The sequence below is a fragment of the Meles meles genome, chromosome 5 (genome assembly GCF_922984935.1).
Source record: "Meles meles chromosome 5, mMelMel3.1 paternal haplotype, whole genome shotgun sequence".
In the NCBI taxonomy this organism is placed as follows: Eukaryota; Metazoa; Chordata; class Mammalia; order Carnivora; family Mustelidae; genus Meles; species Meles meles.
Genome location: NC_060070.1, coordinates 26,021,373 through 26,042,601, shown reverse-complemented (window position 1 = coordinate 26,042,601; position 21,229 = coordinate 26,021,373). Strand labels below are relative to the sequence as shown.

Here is a 21,229-nt window from a genome sequence, read left to right as displayed (position 1 = left end):
TACCAATTAATCAGTAAAACTTCCTCAACTCTTTCCCCAGGCCCTTCGGACTATTCTAGATATCTCATATAAGTGGAATAATGAACTATTTGTCCTTTTGTGTCTGGCCTATTTCACTTCCATTAATGTCTTTGAGGTTAAGTTCTTTTAATATGAAAAGGATTATCTCCCTTTGGGGAAACTGCCAGGTACTTGCAACCTATTGTTCTCTCATTCTTGATTTAGCACTATCAAGAACTCAGTGAGTATTAACATACAAGATCTTCTTTTTTTCTATACAGCTTGTAAGGAATACATGTTTCATATAGCTGTATACATCACTTTGGTTCTGAAACAGGTAGCTGTAATATTACTTTTTTATACCAAATCCTAATTTTTCCAGTAATTTTCAATCCTAAAATTAGGGACTTCTAAACCCAGAATGAATATAGAACTAAAATATACTAGAATTCTGTTCCATATGTGAGGCATCACACCAGGCAATGAAGATAGAGCACTGAATGAGACAAGAGTTCTTGCTCTCACAGAGCTAAGAGAGCTAGAAAGGTAGTCAGTAAAAGCAAAATTACAAATGTGATGAGTGCAAGGAGAAAGTAAAGAATGTTATAAGAGCAAGTAGCAATGGAATTTAACTTCATGTGGGGGCTTAGGGAAAGCCTGGACAGGATGTCTATGTTAAGGCAACAGCCAGGAGGTAAAGAGGACTCAAACATGGGTGTTGTGGATGTCTGGTTCTGAGCCGGGTGGGAGATCCTGCTGCTCACTGTAGACAGAGGAAACTCCAAGAAGGCATGGAATGAATATAGAAAGACAAAGACTGGCACAATGAGGAACTCTAAGTTGAAAATGACAGTGATAGAGAGGGTTGAGGCAGAATAGTACTAAAGAAGCAAGGGACCAGATCATGGAGAAAGTTGTAAACTACACGAAGGATCCTAAAGATGACGAAAGGCTACTAAAGGTTTTAAGCAGGCAGATGACAGGATCAGACATGTGTTTTGAAAAGACGACTCTAACCGCAAACTGAAAATGGAAAGAGGGCAAGAATGAAACTAGGGAGATTACTTAATACTATGAAATCCCATCGGTTTTTATGTGGTGGTCTAAACTAGGCTGTAGCAATGGGTATGGAAGAAACCGGGTAAGTTTCAAAGATATTTGACATGTAAAATCAGATAGACTAAGTTACTAACTGAATGCCTGGGATATAGGAGAAGAAAGCAAAAAGAATGAGTCCTTTCTTAATTACTGTTAAGAGTTATTAATTAACAGGGTCTACTTGCAAAAAGAGGAAGGGATTATAGCAGATGACCAGTCTGTCTGGAGGTAATGATGATGTGTCTAGTTTCAAAACACTCCATTTGATATCCAGCAGACACACACATAGGCCTGGAGTTCAGGAGAAAAATCTTGGGTGTTGTCAAAATAAATACAAGGAGTTTTAGCTCAACAAAGAGATAAAAATGGATGATAACTCCAGAGGGGATAAAGTGAAGAGGGGTGAAAAAAGGCAAGGCCCCAAAGAATGCCAACATTGAGAAACAAGCAAAAGGAAAGATATCTGGCAAAGGAGACCAAAAAAAAAACCCAGAAATGTAGAAGCAAAACCAGAATTATGAAACATTGCAGAGCAAGAGAGAATAGTGTCACAAAATGGAGAAAATAGCCGACAACATTAAAATACCACTGAGAGATCAAGCAAATGAAAAGTCAAAAACAGACTCAAAGTTTGGCAAAAAAGATGTCATTAGTGACTTCAGCAAAGACAGTTCTGTTGGAGTAGTATGAAACTGTGATTCCAGTAAAGTAAGTGGGAGGTGGGAAGGAGACAATGAGTACAGACCACCTTTTTAGTAAGTCTGGCCCTGAAGGGAAAGCAAGAGACCAAAGGAGAGATGGGGTCAACAGAGGATTGTTTTAGGGTAGGAAGGATGGAAGATTATATAAATGCTGCAAAAAAGGAGCTGGTAGGTAGAAGATGAAAGGAAAAGAAAGAAGACAGGGGTTGAGGTAGGAGAATATGAAAAACCACCATCTTCCTGAGGAAGACTGTAGATGGGATCCAGAGCAGAGAGAGAAGTCTAGGGCTTGCCCTGGAGGAAGGACACCTCTTCCATTATGAGAGAAGTAGTCAATACGTGTGAGTGCAGATGTGTTTAGAAGACTCGGTGCCAGAAGGTTAAGGAAGCAGGAAGCAGGAAGTGAGGTTACCTGTTAAGAGTGAAAAATAAGGTCAGGGCTCAGAGAAATAGTTTTGGAGAAGAAGAACAGAGACAGCTGACTAAGGAAACATAAAAGGACCACTGTGTAATGTTTAGGGTCCACTCAGATTTATGATCATGTGAATGAATGAGTGATTTCCTCTTGTAAGAAGTCAAAAATATGAGTGCATATTGGTATGTATGTTTTTACATTAGATTATCTAAATGAAAGTCAACAGTTTAAACAAATATAAGAAAAACAACAGAAAGTGAAAGACTGCCTAGTTTCTAACACTTTTTCTTCCTAATATTCCCCGCAAAATAAGATATAATGCTCTGACATAGATACGGGATATAGGCTGAAAGGAGATTATGCAGAGGCAACAAATCAAAATGCAGAAATAGGAATATATTTGAATTAATATTCTTTCCCATAGGAAACAGACTCCTTGAATAACAATTTAATTTATAAATTTGGTATGAGTAAATATTTTTAAACCTGGTTTCTAAGAAATAAGAAATAAGCACTATAAAAAGTAAACTACAGAAGCACCTGGCTGGCTCAATCAGAGCAGGGTCTTGATCTCAACATCATGAGTTCAAGCTCCACACTGGGTGTAGAGATTATTTAAAAATAAAATCTTTTAGAAAAAGGAAAGAAAAAAAAAAGCAAACTACATTTTCATTCACCTATCCTTTCTACACAACCACCTGAACATGAGTGGACTTTTCAGGCCATGGTGATAATCCTATTAATCACCTCACCTGAGCTTTGAGAATGTCCGGGAAAGTTTTACTGCCTCCTAGGTTATGATATTTTTACCTCATTTCATCTGGAATCTTTACAATATTAGCATTATTATAAAGTCACACATTTAAAAATACATTTAAGCGTAATTTACAACTAAGACACATGTAAACCAAAACCAGACTGGCACTATCATTCTCATTTATAATTCTAAGACTAGCCACTGCTGAGGTTTTCGTGTATTTTCTTCCTGCATGTAGTAACTTATATTTAATTATGTATGTATGTATATAAAGAGCAAAATATAGGTGATGCCACACGGTTTTAAACTGTAGCTTTTTGTTTAGTATTTTTTATACGCCTGTCACCTGATATTTTTCAAAAACATAGTTGTAATTACTATATGAAGTTCCTTTGGGTGAAAAATTAGGGGAAACTGTATTTCAAAAAAATGATCAGTTAAACAAAAGAGCTTTCTTCATGCTATAGATATCCCCAATACTTGTTGCCATTTTCAATTCAATTAGAGACAGCTAGAAAACAACTGAACACTCCACTCTCACAACAAACTTTTTATATTTTACAGATTTCATACATAAAGAAGGAAAAATATTATATTCTTTACTTGGATTTTTTTTAAACCTTTTAAAAGAAGCTGTCAAACATCGTATTTTGACTTAAAAGTAAACAGACTTAAACTACATATTTCTCATATTTGCCACTTTGACCAACTAAATACATACGTTCCTTTGTTTAGTTATGATTAGAAAGGCACCAGAGGTTAAAGTTTTAATTAAAATAAAAGAAACTAGTTTGGAAACAAAACGTAAGTGATATCCGAACATATATTACAGAAAGAGAAGGAAAAAAAATATACCTAGCAAGTGAAATTCTTCTAAAAATGAACTGTGACATTTTGTTTTTAACTACGGAAATTTTTCTAAAGGCAGAAAACTGTTGAGATTTCCAAAGTTAAAATGACTCAAAAGTATATATTCAGTTATGATAACCTGAATACTAGTAACAAAAGACTGCCCAATTTCTCTGAAATTATTTTCAGTAAGAAAACCCAAAGAGAGGATTTAAAACAAAATCCCAACATGAATATATGAGACTTTCATGCACTGAGTGCCTACCACTTGCATGACCTATGCCAGATGCTGAGGACACACAGAGAAAAACGAAACCGTTCCTGTACCCAAAAAGTGTATGGGGCTCCTTAAGTAGCTTCCTCCATCAGTCTGACTTCCCATGGCTGGAGCAGGCTGAGGAGCAGTGCTACCCCTCAAACAGACAAGGGAGAAAGCAAAGGGCAAGCTTTATTAAAGCAAAACAAGAAAGTCCAACACCACAAATAAATTTTCACTTTTCCAGATATTCCTAGGTAAATAATATTATGTGTACCTGAGACAAAACTAAAATAATGACAACTGAGAATGTCTTTGTCTATTAGGGCCTATTCAGTAAAAAGGCAAAATACTATTATTTCTGATTGACAGATGCTCAAGTTTGGATTATATGTGCACTTAGAAAAGGAAAACAAGCAGGTTATAATCAGAAGATACTTGGTATTGTTTTCTAGAACAGATGACACTAGTTCAAACCTACAAGTCTACATACAGTAATTTGTTATTATGTATTTTATATAATAATATTAGCTTCTCAACATATGAAAACACACATCCGTATGTTCATTGAGCTATTAAAAAGAATTTGGTAAATAGTTGCTTGGAACCACTTAAATACAGAAGAATCAAATCTGAGCCTATTACTTTCAAAATTGCTCCTACAGCAATATAACTTATAATTGTACATATTCATGAGAAAAGAAAGTCAAGGAGGTCCCATAATCAATGCATCAATAGCAGTTTTTCCCCTCTGGGTGGTAGGATTAGAGGTAATTTTTATTTCCTTCCTTTTCTTGATCTGTGTTTTCTAATTTTTTTTCCATAATCAGCAAGTATTAATTGTATATAAAATGTTGGGGAACAGCCTCCAGGTTCTTAGAGCTTCATTTACAAAAAAGGACAAAGATAGATATCCCATTTTTCATCATCAACATACTTACATAATATGGTTCTGCCTCCCGTTCAGTTATCTCATCCTGATACAGGGTGAAGCAAGTTGGAATTCGTCCAAACCAGACATCTCGAAGCACATCTTTGTCATCTGTCATTCTTCCAGTGGTTAAAGCAGTGCATATAGGCTAAATTCTTTTTTCACCCAAAGCCAAACTGAAAATAAAACAAAGAGCGTTAGTTAGATCTTTGCAAGGATAAATGAACATGTTCTAGAACAAAGAAAGATTATAGGAAAAAATGGATGCCATTAACGATCATTCATTTCAAAAAACTGTGATCAACATTCTTTAGAATGAACACAAAATCAGCACAGTAAATTCTAAATGCAGAGCTATTATTTATTTAAAAGGATCATAGAAGTAAGTAATTCAAAATAACGTGTGCTAACTTATGCACCTAATGAACCACAGCCAAAGTGAAACTATACTTGTATCATTCTCTCAAGCCCCAGGAGAGTCTATTGCTCATCTAAAGTGAAGTTTGCCTATATGGTCCCTTATAGCCCAATTCCAAACTACTGTCCCCACAATTATCCCTGCCCCAACTAATATATTCAACCTCTCCTACTCCATCTAGATAGTTTGCTTTTGCTGGGGAAAAAAAAATATACACGTGCACGCACACACATATATCCTGGAAAAAAACTTTGTATAGACCTATTTTCATTCTAAATTTCATCCTGTCCATGGATTGATTCCACCAATATTTCCAATCTTTTTTACTATACTTCTTTTTGTAAACCTTCTAGCAGAACTATCAATTTAAATACCTTGCTCTCTGTCTTACCATTCTCCCTGACTAATACGCTCATCTCTCACCTTCAAATCCTACCCACTCTGCAAACCCAGCTCCCAATCCTCTACCACCATGAGTAGTAGTAAATGTTTCTACACTAACTTAAGTATTCTCTATCCCACATATATAGCACTAAATCTGCAAACTGAAATATTCTGGGTATGATAGAAGAATATGGCTTTTGGCCTCTGTACTATCCAAGTGTCTTCCAGCACTAATAGTTCACAACTAGGTAACAATGCAATATACAGTATGAGTAAATGCAGAAATAAACACTGTCAGTACCTGGATACTGAGATTCTGTATCTTTCTACATATATATGTACAAAGATATAGATATATATCTTTCTAGATATAGATACAAAGATATATAAGATATATATCTTACATAAAATATATATAGATATTTAAGATAGAGATACACACACACACATCTCCCATCTTTCATTGGCTAGCATATCCTATGGCAATATTTTAAATAATCACATCAGTTTAGCCAAATACCAATTACTAACACTGAATTATTCAAAGAGCTTTTCTCTCTTTTCTCATTCACTGGCCAATGCCAAACACATCAAGATTGCCATTCGTTAATTAGTCAAAGATACAAAAACTCAAGAGTTCTGAATTTTCTATCACTATACTTAAGTGCACCTTGGAGGTCAACTGGATGCAACATTATCTACAGGTAAATAAACTGAAAGAGGTGAAAAAAATCTGCCCAACATTACAAGAGCACTTAGTTAACAGTTAAACCAGGATAAACATTACAAGACCACTAAAGTAACAGTGAAACCAGGATAACAATCTGGTCACTGAGTTACTGAACTGAGTCTAGTGCTCTTTCTGGCATAATGCAGTTTTAATTTTTATTAAAGTATATCCATAAAAGTCACCATTTTAAGCAAATGATACAAGTGTTCACACGTCATATAATTCCACCCTGATACACTTCAAATTCAAACATACTGAGTTTCTGTGCATAGAATTTCCAAGTTTACATATAACACAAAATTAAATCACTGAAAATAGAAAAGACCTCACTATTTCTGGATTATATTAATATTTTGTTCTTTATGAATAAATTTACTGATGACAAGGAATAATGAAATCTAAGTTATGGCAAATAAGTAAATCTAAAGTTGAATCTAATACAACGGTGGTAAGCAGTGGTTTCTTTAACAATTATACACCCAATTAACCATTAGCTAGAACTCAGATTCCTCTCTAGCTCACAAAGAAAAAGAACGTGAGACAAAGAGTTCCTTTCCTAAGAGATTTTAAGAACATTTAAATACAATTTTAAAGCCAAAAGTCACTATCAATATTGTCACACTGGATAATTTTTCTGCCTCAGAAAAAAATAGGTAGACAATATAATTCAAAAGAAAATTAAAAATTAAAGTGGGTATGGCCACTTAAATAAAGTTCTTTCCCTCTCTCCAACCACTATCCTCTCAAGAAGGAATAATAATCTGATTTGTCAGATTCCAAGACACCATTTGGGTCTTGTTTATTAACTACAGGGGTTATCATAAATAAAAATATTATAGATTTGGTATGGCTCCCTTCTCTCCCCTCTACTCTGCCAGATGACAATATTTGACCATCCTGCTATTTCTTTCCATGGCACTGTCTTCTGCTTCTTCCTTTCACATGTCAGAAACAATAAAAAGAAGTGGCCAATGTCTCCCTTTTCTCTTTGTTTCTAGGAGTCTCTCCCCAACAATGATGGAAGTGTGGACTTACCTTTTACTGGTTTTATACCTAAAATCCTACTGCAGAACTTTGGTAAACATAAGACTTTACCAAAGTTCTAAGGTAGGATTTTAGGTACAGAACTCAGTACCTTATTTCCCATATACCACTGTTTCTTACGTATATATACCTTACAGGACCTCAAGGGAAGATCTGACTGAGCCAAGGCAGCTGAAGGTGCCATGTGGTAGTCAACACAAATTTTACAAAACAACAGAAATTTCTCAACAGATTTATGAAAAATTCAAACAATGTCACTGTGTCAAACTACACAGATCCAAATTTATAGCATCATAAAATGTTAGTCTTTCAATAGTAGTAAATATCCACGTATAATGAATTATGTAAGAAAGCATGCAAATACACTTAACTAAACAACATCCCAAAAAACTAGCTGATACACTGATAATACTAAAGGATATATTAAATCGTATTTTTTAAAACAGAAGCAGAAAAACAGAATTTAACTCTTGAGAGGCACTACAATGTGGGGGTTCAAAATATAGAATATGGAGCCAGACTGCCTGGATTCAAAACCTAGCTTTATCACCAACTCTGCGACCTCAAGTAAGTCAATTAACTTCTCTGTGCCTCAGTTTTCTCATCTGTAAAATGTGAATAATAGCACTTACCCCATAAAATAGGTAACAAAAATTAAATCAATACATGTAAAGCACTTAGGACAATGCCCATATGTACTATAATATAAAATATCTATCATAATTTACAGAACCAACAAGAGCATGTCTCAAAATTAAACACGGTGGGACATCTGGGTGGCACAGTCAGTTGGGCATCCAACTCTTGGTTTTGGCTCAGGTCCTGAGCCTGAGATTGAGCCCCACATCCAGCTCCATGCTCAGGCCAGAGTCTGCTTCACATTCTCTCTCTCCCTCTGTGAACCCTCCCACTCATGCTCGCATGGGCTCTCTCTCTCTAATAAATAAATTTTTTTTTAAATTGAACACTTCTATTAACACTCAATATTGAGTCAATCAATATCTGATCATTTCCTATGCCCAGCTGTGTGGCAGATGCTGAGGACATCCAAGATGATGATGGTAGTGACAATAACAACTTTTTAAAAACTTCAGGCATTGTCCAGAAGTTTTATCTCCTAACCTAGTAAACATACCATAAACTTTCATATCTTTTCTATGGCTTTGCTCATGCTGGTGGTTCCTTACCTAAAGCAGCCTTCCCTACCTTGTCTTCTGACCTAAACATTCTCTAGGACCCAGCTCAAAATAGCCTTTTTGTGTGTGTGTGTGGAAAATTTTATTTATTTGACAGAGAGAGACAAAGAAAGAGGGAACACAAGCAGGGAGAATGGGAGAAGGAGAAGCAGGCTTCCAGCCAAGCAGGAAGCCCGATGAAGGGCTCGATACCAAGCAGCCGCTTAACAACTGAGCCACCCGGGCACCCCGATAGCCTTTCTTTTATGCATAACTCAAGTGAAACATTTCTTTTCTCACTGCACTTTTACTTTTACAACACTTATAAAGTTACAGCAAAGGTTTTTTTATCTCTGATTTCCAATCTCATATTCTTTCATTTATGTCATACCAGTCGCCAACAACCTTCCAACTCCAAAATGTCCATGGTTATAATTTTTTTTTTTAAAGATTTTATTTATTATTTGACAAGCAGAGATCACAAGCAGGCAGCGAGGCAGGCAGAGAGAGAGGAGGAAGCAGGCTCCCTGTTGAGCAGAGAGCCCGATGCGGAGCTCCATCCCAGAACCCTGGGATCATGACCTGAGCCGAAGGCAGAGGCTTTAACCCACTGAGCCACCCAGGTGCCCCTCCATGGTTATAATTAAATGCTATTTAATGAAAGCTTTCATAAGGGAAGAGGGTGGAAAGGAAGAAGAAAAATATTAATATCCCCTATAGTGTTCAGGGAAGAATTTTAAAGATATGGAACTTAAAGAATGTGTAGAATTTAAAAAAAAAAAGAATGAGTAGAATATTCAACAGGCAAAATATGGAATAAAGATAATCCAAGCAAGGCAAAATAGCATCAACAAAGGCAGAAAGTGTGCAGGAGCAATGCACGTGCCAATTTTTTAGGAAACTGAGTTGGGAGGGGTACTAGGTAATGAAAGAGCTGACACTGCGACATGTTATCACCTGGGATCCCAGGCAAGTCACTTTCCTACAAGGGATTCCTCACCTTTGAAATTCACCAGGTTATTCTGGGGGTAAAAAAAATCTAGAGAATATGTGACACGGTACTGACATATACTAAGTGCTGAGAAATAATAGCATTATTATTTCTCTACTGTCCAATCCGTAAATGTAAAGTGAAACTAGATCATGAAGCATACCAAATAGAAGACTGTGGAAAAAGTCGAACAAGCCTACAAAGCCTGTAAGGTTTTGTAACAGTGAGATTAAAACACCTACCTAGTAACAGTGCACAAAAGGAGATCTCAAGTCAGAGAGAGGGTAGCCAGGAAGCAATTTCATAAAATAATGAGTGCTTGACCTAGACTGGTAGCAGTGGATAGATGAAAGACAGATATGAGGTCTTTCCAAGAAGAATGAATAAAAGTTAATGAAAAGCTGGCTGAAGGATAACGAATAAGGACAGGGAAGATTTAAATGCCAACAGCAGGCAATACAAATAGATAGTTAAGGGATTTTAAAATCAGACTGACATGGGTTTAAACCCAGAGTTCCACCTATAAGCTGTGTGTCCTAGTATCCTGACATCTTTGAACCTTATATTTGTAGAAGATAATTCTCATTTCACAGGGCTGTTAGGTTTAGCACTGGTGACCATTCAATAAATGACATATGTATTTAATACATGATTTCCTCATGCCTCCTTGACCTGTCTCCTTAAACACCCTTGGTCCTCTTCTTTTTGGCCAATTCTTAATCTTCTTTTAAGAGTCAGCTTAACATCAGCTCCTTGGGAAGCTTTCCACTAAGCAATCTCCAATCTAATTACTTCTATAATAGCATGTTATAACCATGCACTGTAGTTATGTTTATCTTATCTCTCTCTTGCCTGTCCTCACACTGAACCGTGAGTTCACTCACAACAGAAGCAGAGTCATATTTATTTTGTATCCTCACTATTAGCATAATTAGCACATAGCAGGCTATGGAATTTTTGTTAAACAATTAGAAAATGTATAAAATATATAAATTGTAAAGTTATACAAGCTACTTAAGAAAATTTTCCACCTAAACTCTTCTCCAAATCAGTATAATCACACTTTAAAATCAGTAAATTTCATTATTTTGCAAGATTATTTTCCCCTCTCATACGTACACTACAATTTCATCACCACGCATCCAATTAGAAGGCAGTATTTTGGAAGCATAGAAATCAAAACCCATGATGCAGTTTACTAGAAGTAAGCTTGTGGAGGATGGGGCCATTTCCTGACTGCTGCATTCTCTGCAACTAACTCGAGGCCTGGAACAAAGCAGGTTCCCAGCCAACAATATTTAGCAAACAGCACAAGAAGTATAATAAAAATATAATGCACAATTACTAGTCTCTTTCACACTACAAATCAAGAAAGGCTAACCTATTACTTGAAGCTATTCTGCTGACACAATCCCCAACCACCTAGAAAGTACTTAAAATATCAAATAACTACGGGTAGTAAATCTGAAAACATCTAAAAATACTCTATGCTGGCAGGTCTCCTTTTAAATTCATGAACACTAACCTCAAAAGTAGGCCCTGAGTACTGACCAGCATTCCTACATTTTCAGAGTCCATTTATTCTCTTAGATCACTATTTCATTATCATTACCATGATCTGTCCTAGATCACCATTTCATTATCTCCTCTAAGTTTCACATCTCCTCCTTCACTTTCTCACAGCTAATGAACTAGCTTTCTATTTCCTTCTATGTTGTTACTAAGGATGAGTGGTTATCAACAGGGGTTTTAATGAACAGCCCAACCCCCATCCTGGGGGAATAGCTCCTAAATCTCTCCCACCTCCTGCCACTGGTGAAGTGCACAAGGACTCAGGCCTTGAGCCACACTTTGGACATCTCTCATGACTTTAAATATCATTTATACATTAACAATTCCCACATTTATCTCTTTAGCCCAGACTTCTCTTATAAACTCCAGTTTTATAGATACTATGCAATATGGACATTTCATTTGAAAATTCAGCATGTACAAACAAAAAATGATTTCAGACTTTCCTCCCTCACCTCCCTGTTATTCTGTGGTCTTCCCCAAATCACAAAGTGGTAACTATTTTTTAGCTGCTAAGGCCACATATCTTGGAGTCATCCTTGACCCTTCTTCATACCTCTTGCTTTAGCTTAGACACAAGTCCAGAATCTAGCCATTTCTCACCATCATCACTATTATCACACTGATCCATGTCACCTTGACCTTAAACCTGGATAAATGGCCTACTAAGGGGTCTCATTATTTCTGCCCTTCCTAAAAGACAGACAACATAGCAATCAGAAAGATCCTTCTAAACACAAGTCAGATGAGTTTACTCCTTTATTCAAATCCTACCATCCCATTCGAAGCAAAAACTAAAGTTCTAACAAAGTCCTACAAGACTGTATATGACCTGGCCCCATTCTAACCTGATTACCTACTTCTCCCCTTTTTTTGCTCACTCAGTTCCAGCCAAACTAGCTGGTATGTTCCTGCCTTAGGGACTTTGTGGTAGGTCTAATGGCTCATTCTACTACATCCACATGAAATCCTTCTTTATCACTTTTCTAAATATCACTCAAATATCATCTTTTCTAAAGCCACTGCAGCAATTTCCATGCAGGCCACCAACATTCCTTGTTACCCTTCACAAATTTATTCTTTCTAGCACTTTCACCACCTGACATTTTTAAAATTAATTTTTACATTAATGTTTTTCCCTCTCACCCTCCAAGTGAACCTCATGATGGCAAGAATTTTTGTTTTGTCCGCTGCTTATTATTATATTTACTTTTTGTTCAGTGCCTGGCACATAACAGGCTCTCAGTATTTATTAAATTAATAAAGCAAACCTACACTTGAGAATGTACATTATTCTAAATAGTCGTAGTCATATAGTACCATTCCATTCACTTCCCCCAGTTTTAACCAGTATATACCTTTGAAGATCAGAACACATACTCAAAATCTAGCACAAAGCTCTAAAATTCACCTCAGCTGCTACCCTCAGCCCAATATCTTTACTTTCAAATTCAAAATTCAACCAACAAATCCAGCTATGGAAATCACAAACAATTCAGTTCCAATCCAAATACCCAGCTCAAAAGACTCTGAAATTTATCACGTGGATTCTGGAAGGCCTTGGAAGTTCAGCGATGTTTGACAGTCCCTTGAGTTCTGATTGCTGCTGAAGACATGGTGTGCCTCACCACCCTTGAGAAAAATCTAGAATCAATCCAGTTTCTCTACGTTCCTCCAGTTTCAGGTATGATTTGAAAATAATCCAAAGTATAAAGGATGTGAAAGTTCTTTGCCAACAGAAAACGACTTCGTCAGCACTAAATATTATTATTAAAATGAGAATGAATGCCGTTGAGAAAACAAACTGGAGGAATCACCCACTAAATTCGGATAGAATCGAACTGCCTGTAAAATAATTACAATTTAAATAACTGTTCCACGAAAAATGCACGTCTTGAACTAAACTCTAGAGCCTGCGATAAGACGCCAGGCTTCCTACTTTCATAAGGAACTGAGATATTCCCAGAGAGATCACACAGGCTACACCCTCCGGCCTGCCCAAGGTCCTCAGGGGCGGCGTCTGGCCAACCCCACTTCCCCCGGAGGAACCACCTTCACCCGCCACCGCCGCCCGGGGGAGTGCTCCTCTAGCCCGCCATCCGCCCCTCCCTCTTACCACACCTACCTGGCACCTCCCCAACCCTTCTCCTCCCGGCATTTCCCCACACTAGGAAGACGGGGAGACAGACACACATATACACACACACACAATCACACACACCCTACCAGAAACGCCAACTCCTTCTCCGGCTTCCCGCACCGGTAAGGACGCTCGGATCCCGGGCTCTAATAGGGTGGCGGCGCAGGGGGCTTGACACACTGTCCCGCAGAGGCGCGAGAGCCTGGAGTCCCGAGAGCCCGCGCAGCCGCAGAAGGCAGCGCCGCGGAGGTCTGAGCAGAGCCCTACTGCACTTCCGCCCTCCGGTATCCAGCCAATACAACCCGCAGCGCCCCGGGGCCTTGGAAGCCCACAGCAAGTCCAGTCACTCTCGGCGCCCGGAGATGACGTCACTGGACCCCACGTGGTCCGCACTCCACCCTCCGCTTTCCGCCCAACCCCGCGAGGAGGCCCGAGCCGCTCCTAAGCATGCGCAAACAGAGCGGAGCGCTTGAATAGGGGGCGACAAACCACCGGCAAGTTTTCAGCTTAATAGCCTTTTAGGGAGTCTCGTGCTTTTGGCATAGTCATTGGCGTTCGGGGAGGCTAATGTAAGTTCTGTAAGAGTAGAGACTTTCAGAACTACTGAGACGCTGCCCCATAGAACTTGATTGCAGCCTCTCTTTCCTGGCTTCACAGAATAATATTAAAAAATGGTTTTCAGAGTGTTTTCTCATTTGGTCTTTTCAACTTTGTCAGACCCACAGCAGGGATTGATTAATAGCGGTATTTAATAAAAGAAGACTATACATGCGTAGTGAAGCCCTCTCATCCAACCAATAGGGCATACCTTTATCTTTATGTTCATGAAAATAAGAGCAATTAAAAAACTAACTCCTCGAGGCGCCTGGGTGGCTCAGTGGGTTAAGCCTCTTGTCTTGGGCTCAGGTCATGCTCTCAGGGTCCTGGGATCCAGCCCTGCTTTGGGCTCTCTGCTCAGTGGAGAGCCTGCTTCTCCCTCTCTATCCGCCTGCCTCTCTGCATACTTGTGATCTTTCACTCTCTGTGTGTGTCAAATAAATAAATAAAATCTTAAAAACAAAAACAAAAACAAAACTAACTCCTAAAGAGTGTTTAATTTGATCTATCCATGAGTCTTAACTGGGTATTTAACATCTAATCATGCATGCCATACAACATAATTCTATACATGCTAGATAAATGTTGTGCTGAGACTCAAAATAGGTTCCTGGTCATTGGGAATTTTCGAGAAATCCTAGTAGTAAGCCACAGGATTCTCCTAAAAAGAGGAATCTTCTTGGAGATAACTAGTCCAATGATTTTCAAGTGGTGAGTCACAACCCATTGGCGGATCATCAAATCAAGTTGGTGGATCATGACTGCCATTTTTTAATGAAATAAAGTAGAAAATATTGGCATCCTTCACATAGGTTACAGGTAAATATTGTTTCCTGAAATCTTTCCTTCAGAATGTATGTGGTTAAGAATGTGAAATACATTTGTTGGTATGGATAGCAGTCCAAAATTTTGAAAGCCATAGTCTGGTCCACTCCTCCTACTTAATGCAGAAATCCCCTCTATAGTATCCCCAGTAGATGCCATTACCTCTGAAAAAAAAGCTCTTAGAATGAAGATGCCCCACTGTGTGACAGACTAACCTCCTCTTGGATGAACTGACCGTGATGACCGCTCTGTGACTTGAAGCCTTCTTGAGCACATCCTCCACACATGCGTTGTCTTTGTTTAACCAGACTATACTCCCCAGCCTCTTGGGTTATAAAAGCAAGTCTTACAAGAAGTGGGGTCTTGGGCGCCTGGGTGGCTCAGTGGTTTAAGCCGCTGCCTTCAGCTCGGGTCATGATCTCAGGGTCCTGGGATCGAGTCCCGCGTCGGGCTCTCTGCACTGAAGGGAGCCTGCTTCCCTCTCACTCTCTCTGCCTGCCTCTCTGCCTACTTGTGATCTCTCTCTGTCAAAATTAATAAATAAAATCTTTAAAAAAAAAAAAAGAAGTGGGGTCTTGCAGCCACCCAAGACACACTCCCGTCAGTAAGTCCCCTTAATAAATCATTTCTCATCAAGCTGGACTTATGGCCCTTTTCTTTGGGCTGAAGTTTCCTTCAGCCTTTGAAGGTCATCTGCCTATACCTCCCTTTCACAGAACACCAACCTTCCCAATGATAGCCAAAACTGTATGGAATTTCCTTGGTAATATATCCAAAATATTAGATGGATTTATGGGTAGAGAGAGGAATGGGTAGCTGGGTAAATATTTGATAATGCATAAAATGTTAATAATAGAATCTTGGTGGTAAGTATACAGTTATTTCCCATAAGATTCTTTTAACTTTGCTAAATGTTTGAAAAACATAATAATAATAATAAAATGTTGAGGGGAAACTATGGAGAACCTAATAGGAAGAAAGTTATTACATTGGCTAAAATCCAGCTTCCCGTGACTTTTAAGAATTGACCATATTTTCTTCCTTTCTCCCCTTGTCCTTTCCCAACCTTGTGACTACAACCTACAATAGAAGTATCTAACCCCTATTCTAGTAGCACTTCAGGTATGAAAAAATCGCTCTCATGCCCCATAACTGACTTGAAGCTAACAACTGTGAGTTCTTTCAGCCAATCTTCACATGACAGACCTTGTCCTCTGGACATGGTCCAATTATTAGTGTCCGTATTAAATAGTTGAACTCTTTCCCATCTCATGAATATGCTCCTTGATCAAAAATTTGGGGAAAAGAGGGATTCTATATTTGTTCTCTGTCATTTCTATTTGTCAACATTATGTCTTACCTATCAGTGGCAGTGTATCTTTCAAATTTTTGTTCTATGAAGATAACTCTTGAAGAGCTCTTTTGCCTGACCTTACCATTTCCCCCAAGCCTCACCTCATTCTGGGTTACTCTCAGGCAGCCTTCTGAATTGTGTGAACTTGCTTATCAAGTCCTCCAAAATTCTGAATTCAAAGGAGAGACTCCAGACTAGTCTCTGATAATAACATGTTTTCTTTCCCTCTCGCTATAATAGCCTGCACTTGTAAAGCCTGGTTTTTATTTTTGCATGCACACAACTTGTAAGACTCAAAACTGTGGGATTACAACTTTCTTTGCTCTAAATTTACTTAAATTTGCCTTCCTAAACTCTACAGTGTCACTACTATCCCTGCGAACTCTAACATGCCATTACTTCTTGACCCAAAGGTCCTATCTACTCTCTTTTGTCTCCAACCTGCTAGTTTCCGAGGATGAATTAGTTAAGCCAAATTTAATTTTTCCACTTCAGCTCTAGCTCCCCTGACTGTTCTCCAACCATTTAACCTGTCTCTCCAATTTCGGTCACTTCTGGTTTCTGCCTTCAGTCTATGGACATACTCAATTGTGCTCTCATCCTATTAAAATGGTTCCACACTCTTTACTTAAACTATTAGGATAGCCTCCTAACTGGTCTCCCTGGCTCCATCTGTATTTGACTTTGATTTCAGCCAGAGTGGATTATAGTCATCCCCACTTGTCCTCAGGGAATACATTCTAAGACTCCCCACTGTGGATGCCTGAAACCACAGATAGTATCAAACCCCTATATGTACTGTTTTTTTCCTACACATACATAATATATAAATTAGGCATAGTAAGAGATTAGCAGTAATAACTAATAATAAAATAGAACAATTATAACAGTATACTATAATAAAAGTTTTGTGAATGTGGTCTCTTCTGAAATATTTTAGTGCACTCAACATCTGGTAATGATGTGAAATGATAAAATGCCCACATGATGTGATGAAGGGAGGTGAAGGACAAAGGCAATGTGATGTAATATTAGGATATGGTGACCTTCTTCTGACAATATATCAGCAGCAGAACCATCTGCTTCCAGACCTCAGCTGAATGCTGGTAACTGGAACTACGAAAAGTGAAACCACGGGTAAGGGAGCACTACCATGCTATGTTATACATTCTAACCATGTCCCTCTGAGACTTAGAACCTTTTAGCGATTCCTTCTCGGCAAACTCCTAGTTTCCTTGCATGATCAATTGGTTCCTTCCCTCCTTTCCCAGTACTCCCTGTTTTGCACTTCAAACTCTAATGGTGTCAAACATTTTGCAGTTCTATGCACTGAGGCTATGTCATGATTCTGTGTTCTTGGTCCCTCTGTCCTGCTGCCTGAAATGCTACCCTTCACCAGACACTTCTTCCCTAAAATGTTATCCCCCACATCCCTTCTTCCCCATTTGGTCTACATCACTCATTACCCAAGTTCAGGTGGTAGAAAGTTTTCCCTGATCCACCCAATCTGGGTCAGGTGCTCCTCAAGGTTTTCTCAGTCTTTTTTTTTTTTAATCCTTATCACCAACACAATGCCGGCCATTCAATACATGTTTGTTGAAATAAACTAAGCTAAACATGAGTTTTCTTCCATGATTATCACTCTCACCTTAGGAACTAAATTCTTTCCTCATGCTTGGAGTTTAAGCTGAGAGCAGTGATTTCCATTATTACTTTATCAATTTCAAAATTAACAGCAAGGAAAGTTGAAAGTAGCAAGCAAGGTAAGCAGTAACGGTCTCCAACACTCCTGAATCCTGTCTCCTGGCCAGTTTGCTGATCTGTGTGGTAACAGTTTTCACAAAACAATTTGGATTTCTGGAATCTGATGATTGTGGACCCACATTGCCACATGGCCACCATGATCTGGATCTGGGCAGCAGATGCCCCCTTTTAGGCTAGGCATGGCCTCCCCTCTTTGTTACTGCTCCACACTCTAACTGATTTGGATATTAGGTTACCTATCTGGGCACAAGAGGCATCAGAGTTTAACACACCTGTATAGATCTTCATATTTCTAAGACAATGCCTACCTCAGTTTTTTGCACATAGATATTAATTTTGTTGAACAAAAGATCAACCAGTCCGAAATGTGTTATACTGAAGAATTTAACACACATTTAATTGTGATTATGATCATCTTTATGATTTTTAAGATTTTACTTTTAAGTAACTCTAAGGACATGTGCTTGAAAGTTGGGAGATACATATGTGTGTATACATATATGTGTATATACATATATGTATAATGTGAATGTATATGTATATATATATTTTTTTCCTCTCATGCAGTGAGGGAACACTTGGAGGATCTAAATATTATTTCAAGACTTCCAGTGGCCAACAGTCAGAGGAATTCCATTTGTATCTACTTAACAGGCATTCTAAAATCTATCCAGGAGCTGGATAGATAGACTCTTTTATCTTTAATGACTGCCTTTCATGCACTGTGTCAAGTCCCCATTCAGTCAACTATTTCTTAAGCTTGCATTGTTACGTGCTTGATAAAATGAAAATAACTCCAAAGCAAAATCAAAGGAACCCCCAAACTTAAATACATGCATGAATATGTATTTTAAGATCACAATTTGGGACAGTTGTCTTATGACTTCCATGTCAACTATAAGTACCATATATAATTATCTCACCACTACAGATAAAATATAGGTTCCTATTGAAAATACTATGTTATAAGACTGTATGATTCTGGTTACTCAGAGCACTCTACTTACTTTTCTATACAGATGGATTCTGTAAGACTAAATTAAAGCAATATGCCAAATATTCTTTGGAGAATATATATACAAATATATTTATATACATATATATGTATATGTACATATACACACATGTGTATTCATAATTCTCATATACTTGTGTTCTAATTTTTTATCCCATAAACTAATATTATTCCTAAAAAATCTCTGAATTAGATTACTTGGCTCTTCAAAATTTCATATGAAACTTTTTTTAAGACTTACTTATTTACTTGAGAGAGAGAGCAGCAGGGAGGGGCAGAAAGAGAGGGAGAGAGAAACTCCAAGCAAATTCTGTGCGGAGCGTGGAGCCCCACACGGTGTTTGATTTCAAGACTCTAAGATCACAACCTGAGCCAAAACCAAGAGTCGATGGCCCAGTTGGCCACGCCACGTAGGCACCCCGCCCCCATGAAATTTTTTGTATAAAAACTCTTATTAACAATTGGGACAAATAAATCAAGTGGTTTTTTAAATCTGATTTTTCAATGAGTATAGAAGGAAAAATAGTCTGGGAAGTGTATAACTTAAGGGAAAGTTAAAAAAAAAAAAGAAAGAAAGAAAGGCACAGCTTGATTCTTAAAACAGCAAAATAAATCCTTGCAATAACACATTATTGTCACCAGGTGTCACAATCAACCTGATATAAGGCTCAGAGCTCCTTAGCCTCCAAGACCAGTCATGGGCATCCTCAATGATGTTACAGTGTTTCTCAATAGGAAACCTCTGGTTAGCTCAACAGATCTTGTGAAATCCTAAAAACATTCTCACAGCAAACGTATTTTCACCTGAAAAAACCCCACCTTCTAAACTTTGTCAGTTTTAACAAAATGTCTTTCACATCTGTTCCCTCTCCTTCCAATTCTATTTGTTCTTGGACTGTAAATAGTGTAAAACAACAGTCACAGACATAAGCTCTTGGATCCCATATCCTCCATCTATGGCGTGTGTGGCCACAGACAAAATTCTTTAACCAGCACTGGATGCATAATTTGCGATGTCTGGTGCAAAATGAAAATGAGGATCCCTTGTTTAAATAAAAGAATCACAAGATAGTGAGAGCTGATGCCTAAACCAAGGGATGTGCACTTGCAGAAGGGACACGCCCAAGAACCTGGCTCTTATGGAACTTCTCCAAGCTTCCACTTCTCCATTTTCCTTGAGGTAAAATGAGGATAATAATCGCATCCGCCTCATAGAGTCATTGTGAAGATTAAGTAGGATGATGCACATGAAGCATTTACTACAGTGCTTGGCACATAGTGAGCTTCATAGATGGGAGCTGTTGTTTTTCTGTCCTTCATTGGACTTCATAGCTCCCTTCCTCCTTGGCCAACCCATTTTACAATCTGCTGCCAGAGTCATCTTCTTTGACACCTTTCTAATTATGCCCCTGCCTGGTTTTGTTTGTTTGTTTGTTTGTTTGTTTTGTTTATAAAAAAACAAATCTTTGCTGTTGACATATTTTTCTCAGTCTAACCCTAATCTGACTTTCCAGTTTCATCACCTGTCTGAATCCCTGGTCTCTCTCTGACCTATCTGTGACATTGCTTACCCAACTTTAAAGAGCAGACAACGTAATTTTTTTTAATTAACTGATTTTATTTTTTAGAGGAGCTTTAGGTTCACAGCAAAATTGAGCAGAAAGTCCAGAGAGTTCCTATATATCTGTATATATCCCCTGTCTACACACACACAGACACACACACACACACACAGGCACAACCTCTTCTTTATTGATAGATAGCCTACACTCCAATGATACATTTGTTATAATTGATGAACCTACGTTGACATGTCTTTATCCCCTAAAGTCCATAGTTCACATTATGGTGCACTTTTGGTGTTGTTTATTCTATAGTTTTGGCCAAATTTATAATGACAAGTGTCTACCATTACAGTATCATATGGAGTGATTTCAGTGCTCCAAAATCCTCTGTTCTCCTCCTATTCACCCCTCCTGCCTCCCAATACCTGACACCCACTGATTCTTTGGTCTCCATAATTTTTCCTTTTCCAGAATGTCATATAGTTGAAATCATAAAGCATGTAGCCTTTTCAGATTGGCTTCTTTCACTTAATAATATGCAGGTAAGTTTCCTTTGAGTCTTTTCAGGTGCAGTGGTTTTTTTTTTTTTTTTTTTAAGATTTTATTTATTTATTTGACAGAGAGAGATCACAAGTAGATAGAGAGGCA

At 38.1% G+C, this 21,229-nt stretch overlaps 1 protein-coding gene across 3 annotated transcripts in view; it reads right to left on the bottom strand.

Moving 5' to 3' along the window:
• Positions 1–13,808, bottom strand: part of ATG5 (autophagy related 5) — a 133,444-nt gene extending 119,636 nt beyond the window's left edge. Inside the window, exons 1-2 of one of the 3 annotated variants that reach the window (XM_046006572.1) lie at positions 13,543–13,808; positions 5,018–5,183 (exon numbers count right to left, since the gene is read on the bottom strand). In XM_046006572.1, the coding sequence (XP_045862528.1) occupies positions 5,018–5,125 (108 nt within the window). In that variant the 5' untranslated portion in view covers positions 5,126–5,183; positions 13,543–13,808. Of the gene's footprint in view, positions 1–5,017; positions 5,184–13,542 lie in introns of those variants that run through there. The other 2 variants (XM_046006571.1, XM_046006573.1) reach the window with 2 other exon arrangements.
• Between the last annotated feature and the right edge of the window lie 7,421 nt (positions 13,809–21,229).